The 6,000-nt window shown below is 41.7% G+C and overlaps 1 protein-coding gene across 6 annotated transcripts in view; it reads left to right on the top strand.

Moving 5' to 3' along the window:
- LOC109112212 (protein CBFA2T1-like) overlaps positions 1-5,414 on the top strand; it is a 56,991-nt gene extending 51,577 nt beyond the window's left edge. For 4 of the 6 annotated variants that reach the window (XM_042776908.1, XM_042776905.1, XM_042776907.1 and 1 more), the window contains 2 exons: positions 1,995-2,185; positions 3,206-5,414. In XM_042776908.1, the coding sequence (XP_042632842.1) occupies positions 1,995-2,185; positions 3,206-3,484 (470 nt within the window). In that variant the 3' untranslated portion in view covers positions 3,485-5,414. The remainder of the gene's footprint in view (positions 1-1,994; positions 2,186-3,205) is intronic. The other 2 variants (XM_042776906.1, XM_042776910.1) reach the window with 2 other exon arrangements.
- Positions 5,415-6,000: the final 586 nt, after the last annotated feature.

Genomic DNA, 6,000 nt, shown 5'->3' on the forward strand with positions numbered 1-6,000 from the left:
AAATAAACAGGAATTAAATTTAAATGCTTTGAAAGCTACTAGAGTTGTTTAATAAAAATATTTTATTGAAAAATAAGATTTTATTCAAAATAAAGTCTTTCAAGGACAAAAATAAGATTTGGTCATCATGCATTTAATGCATGTAACCATCATTTACAAACCAATTTTAACAAAAAATGTTTAGAAGCTGAAGACTTTTAGGTTTAAGTGAGTTTTGAAATTTTTATTGTGCTGTTTTGTTTTTGTGGCATTTTGTTTGACTCCTGTAATGTTCCCTGAGACGTGTGTTGGGCAGTTCAGTGATTGGCTTCACTGGAAGCACCTCCACACATTCCAACAGTGATGTCAGATCATAAAGCTCTTTTATTGCTCTGGCTGAACAGGACACTTAAGTGCTCCCAGCCTTTACAGCACTTCAGCACTACTGCCATTAGCTGTGCAACAGGCTCTCAGCTCTCCACGACACTCTGTTTTATCACAGCAGAAGAGCTGGTTAAAGACGGATAAAGATATTAAAAGGCCAGTTGATCTGTGTGAAATATGACAAGTGATGGATTCTGTAATAGCAGATTGTTTACCTTGGCCTCAGCACTCTAATACACAACAGACGCATCTGCTAAAGCAGTTTGTCTTTGCTGTGTGGTCTTACCAAAGGCTTTGTAACAGCGAACAAACCTTACCATATAAGTGACACTCATTTCAGCTAATACATTGCTTTCACATCACAACTGCGATAGTAACACCATAAAAAATTAACCACAGATTGAAATTCCATCTGCAGTAAAATGTATAAGGGAATGTGTTGCATTTTCTGTGACGTCAGCCAATCAAGAGGACGACTTTGTGCACCAAACCACCATGATTTCACAATTCAGTCCAGTCTTGATGAAAATGTCCCTGGCTCTATAATCCTTCATATTTAAAGCTGGGAAGGAGGGTCTGCACAACTGCAGCCATCCGTTTCTGCAGAACAAGAGACTACCATGACAGTTGAGTCGATTAAAACTCGTTGAGAACAGCATGCCTTTATCTAAACCAATGTACGCTTCTAGTGATGGTTACACAACCCAAGCTAAAAGTGTTTAAGAGTCACAACTGCCTTAAAGAGGTCTTCACAAGTTGCCACAGTGTAATAAGGGGTGGGGGGGGGGGATTATTGTGTATAGTAGGTGATGAATATTCAAGCCCTTTCTCACACAGTGCCATGTCCTGATCTGCATGGGCCTTTGGGGGCGCAATTGAAATGCATAATTTAAATATAAATTGCCCAATTTGCATATGCAATTAGTCAGGCTGCAGCCTTGAACAATGAAAACAAACAAACACAAAAACCTTAGTCTGCTCTTGAGATGAGTTTTCCTGCCAGAAGTATTTACGGTTAATGGGATAACAATGTAAAAGTACAGATAATGTACGAGTTCAAGGAAATACATTTATATTTCGGAAGGAAAAATAATCAAGGATTACCTGTAATCTGCCTTGTGCACTACAGTCAAGTTTTTGGTTTGAGGCAACACAAAAGCACCTTTTCTTGTTTATTTGTATTCAGCAAACACAGAAAGTCATCTGAGCCCATTCAAATAAAAACTGATGTTTCTAATTAATCCCCAGATTAATCTCTCAGATGCTCATCCAAACAAACCATATGGATCAATTAAACATAAAAATAGTTTTTAAAATGAAAAATAATTAACTGTTAAGTTACTTCAATTTAATTAAAATGTCAGATACTATTGTTAGGTGGTTGTGTATATATATAGAGAGAGAGAAAGAGAGAGATTCTTAAAGGTTTTTGGCAGAAGCACTTTAAATTTTTTGGTCGTGCATTAGTGCGGGTTTCATGTTTTAGTTTAGCTGGACAAATCTGTACAGCAGACAGTTGTAACGTTTTTATCTAGTTAGCAGAGCTGCAGATTATTATTCTCTCTGAACTATTTGCTGGGTTTCTGTTGCTGTGCCCTGGACACTTAAAAGCACTGTGCTCTTTCTTTCAGAAGAGGCTGTGAATGAGGTGAAGAGGCAGGCCATGTCTGAGTTGCAGAAGGCCGTGTCAGAGGCCGAGCGCAAGGCCCACGAGATGATCAGCACTGAGCGAGCCAAGATGGAGCGCACGGTGGCCGAGGCCAAGAGACAAGCAGCAGAGGACGCGCTGTCAGTCATCAACCAGCAGGAGGACTCTAGTGAGGTAACAGCTTGTGCGCCTACCGCACATTGTTATTATTATATTAGTGAACAGCTGCAGCATTCACATACTACACAATGATTTATGGGGGTGGTGAAATATTCCATAATTTATTATATTTTGTATTATATATTATCTTGGGGATTTTCTTTTGTTTTATGTAATATGTAGGTGCCTGATTTACTTGGCTGGGCTGTTTTATTTCCATAGCTTACATTCGATCTCCTCGGTATGGAAATCTTTTGGAAAACATGGAGATCATATGAAAAGCACAGGGGGAAGAGAAAGTGTGTCCCAGATAATTCCTCATGCAGCCCGGTGTCACGCAGAGCCGAGGAATATAACATTGCATTTATCACCTCAGGCAGAGCGGCGCTTTTCCTCCACTAAATGAAACATGTGGACAGTTAAGGTGGTACTGATTTGGATGAGGGAAATTGGGAAGGGAGCGTCGAGTGTTTGCGCACAGCGGGGGTACGTCTCATTTAATCAGTTAGCAGAGAAAGGCGGCACGCATCGGAGTTTAATTGCACAAGCCATGTTTATGCACGTCCCCCTGGAGGATTGCGTCGGTAGCCGTTTATAACTTTAGCTTCTTGTCTCTGGGACGCATTTGAGACTTTGTGATAATTGCTCTTATTTGCCCCGGAGACAAACAAAAAAGAGGCCACAGTTGTAACCTGAGTTTCTGTGTGATCTTTGAGCATTTTGTAGTTAACCTGTTACAAATGTATTCTCATGTAGCACCATGTGGAACTGGGTAAAATGACTGTTTTTTCCTAGCTAGCTCATCATTTCCGTGTTTTCAAAGCAGGGAGATCCAAATAAAAATAAAGCAGAATTCTCTATTTAGACTTAAACTCAAATGGGAAATGTTTGCTGCTAATGAGCCGAGACTTTCGCTCATTTTTCTCAAAGGTCTGTGCATCTATTATTTCCTTATTAGGATAATACCCATGGAAATAAGTGCACATTTTTTGAATATATCACAGCTTAAACCCCTCCTCCCTCTTTCATGTGCAGAGCTGCTGGAATTGCGGGCGCAAGGCGAGCGAGACATGCAGCGGCTGCAACACGGCACGTTACTGCGGTTCCTTCTGCCAGCACAAGGACTGGGAAAAGCACCACCATGTATGTGGCCAGACTCTGCAGGCTCAGCAGCAGGGCGAGAACCCCGCCACTGTCAGCTCCTCGGCCACCCCCAGCAGCGGTGCCGGCAGCCCTGCGGACACACCATCCGCCGCTACTCCTCGCTCGGCCACGCCCGGCACACCCTCCGCCATAGAGACCACACCACGCTAGAGCTCAAGCGGGCCATTCTTGATGCCTCAGCCGACCGGGGACTGACTCACCTGCCTCACTCGCTCCAAAATGCTAAATCTAGCATACTAACAAAGAGAGAAAACTGTACTTAGGGCGATTGCCCACAGGAGGTCCATTTCAGGTCATATTGACTTGCCATGATAGAGAATGCAAAGATATTCTTTGTTTGAAATTCTCATTGTTCTTTATTGTTACTACAGCTATTATCGATTACTGTTGATAATGTCGTTTATTGTTGTTATGGCTCTCTTACATTCTTGTAAATAAGAAGACAAATGGAGTAGACAGCCGGGACCTCTCGATGAGTATATTTGACCTCCCCTTTGTTCAGTTTTTTTTTGTGTGTTTTTTTCCTCCTTCGTTCTGTTCTCAAAGCTCTTTATCCAGTAGCTGGGATATGAAACTATTTGACCTCATTAAAAGACACTTTAAATGACAAAAACCAAGGAAATATTTCATAGCTGATAAAAGCAAAGACTAAGAATATTATTAAGACAAAAAGACAGCGTTCCTTGTAAAGAAGTCAACATGACGTTGAGGAAAAAACATGCCATGGACAGCATCTGTGTCAGAAGTGGTGGAGTAGACGGCGGACAGCGTTTCTGGCCCGCGCGCTGAACTCTGCAGATGTGCAGCAGATTGTGAAAGAGCACAGATGTTCGTCCCTCTTCTGCAAGATAATATCCAGGTCAGTGGTCTGAGAAATAAAAAGCTGTTTCAGTGAGGAATGTAGGGGCGAGGAGGGCCCGTGCTGGATGTTGAGTACCGCACGGCGTAATGAAGGATGCGCTCTGAGCCCTAATCCCAAATGCACTCCATTTGCTCCCAAAACAGGAAGTGAAGTCAAGGACCCACCAGAACAGGACTGTCAAAACCTCACAGTGACAGCCGCCGGGAAACAAAGGGCTGAGAAATTACCCAGAAATCCTAGGCTGTTGGAGCCAGCCCAGAGCCCTCTCCTGTCCTGCCTATCTCGAATCCCACCATCAGTCCTCGTTCTGCTTCTTTTTGCCCTTCTAGATCTCATCGTGTTAAACACTTGTGTCCTGTGCCGTCTCCAATGGTTATTTATTGTACATGTGCTGGACAATTGTGATGACGCATTAATAGTTTAAACCACAGTCACAACTTTTTAGTCTTTCTAGGTGCAAAAAGGAAGAACATATTTTCTCTTTTTTTCTTTTTCTCTCTCTCTCTCTCTCGCTCTCTCTCTCGCTGTCTCTCTCTGGCAAGCTGCTTTTCTATTCGTATGTGTTTGTGCTAGTCCCCTTGTAGTTCTCTAAGAAGAAAAAACACTTTTCCAATTGTCCTCGAAAGACAGACGCTGTCTCTCAGAGCTGCTACTTCAGTCTCATTCAGATGTTTTTCTAAGAACTAGCATGTTACATGGAATGCTAACATAAATGTTTTTGTACATGGGACGTACATAAATGTATTTGCACTGTCACGGTTTCTCTCAGCATGCTTATTTTGGCAGGGTTTTTTTTTTTTCAAATGGAGCCTCACTTCATAGGTTATCTTTGGAGTGCTTTGTTTCATATCTGTGATTTTCTTTTCTTGTTAAAAAATGTAGAAAAATCTATGAAAAAAATAGAAAAAAGAAAATAGAAAAAAAGAAAACAGAAGTATCACAATCTGCTTTTGTTAAGATTTTTTTTCTGAACATTTTGCTTTGAATAGTTAAGGACAGTGCATGCATATGCATACTGAACGCTATGGTATATGTTGTTTTTGTTTTCTACAAAAAAAGGAAAAGATGTACAAAAAAGACACTAAGAAACTAACTTTCCAAATGCAGAGGTGAAAAACAGACAGCTTTAACACTGCAGAGCACCAGGATACACAGTATTACAAAAGAATTGTCATGGAAGACAGCCAAAGACAGACATGAAGGACCAAAACCTGATTTTATCCAAGATTTAGACATGACAAAAGAGACTCACTCCAATGCATTCTCGTTTTCTCAACGTGTTTATCAGGGGACGCCACACTGAGCAATGTTTCCATTCGAAAACCTTTAACTCTCCCCTGTCCAGAGCCAAGACCAGCCCTGTTCAGCTCGTAGGGAGGAGGAGCCACTCCAAACCATGTAGCAGTTCCTAAGGAAAGAGGGTTTCATGTGTGGATGAGGTAGCCTGAATGATCGAGCAATAATCGAAAAGGTGGATCCCATATGTAGATCCTGCAGGGCGAGGTTTCACAACCATTTCATTGTCATCGTTTTTCCTTCCGTATCATTCCTCAAAAACGGATTCATCATAAGATGTCGCTCCAAAAGGCAACCAGCCCAACTGAACCGAAGCTCTTCTCATTCATGAATGGCGCATAACCAAACCTTCAAGTGTTTCAGCTCAAGATAAAAAAGCCATGTGAGAATCTAAAACTAAACAACCTCGTCAATGGCTTAAGAGGAAGAGGGGTCTAAATGGGCACTTAACTGCACTCTGACGGCTCACGTCCCCCAAACCATGGTGCTAAACGCTGTGCATTTGATC

The sequence above is a fragment of the Cyprinus carpio genome, chromosome A19 (genome assembly GCF_018340385.1).
Source record: "Cyprinus carpio isolate SPL01 chromosome A19, ASM1834038v1, whole genome shotgun sequence".
NCBI lineage: Eukaryota > Metazoa > Chordata > Actinopteri > Cypriniformes > Cyprinidae > Cyprinus > Cyprinus carpio.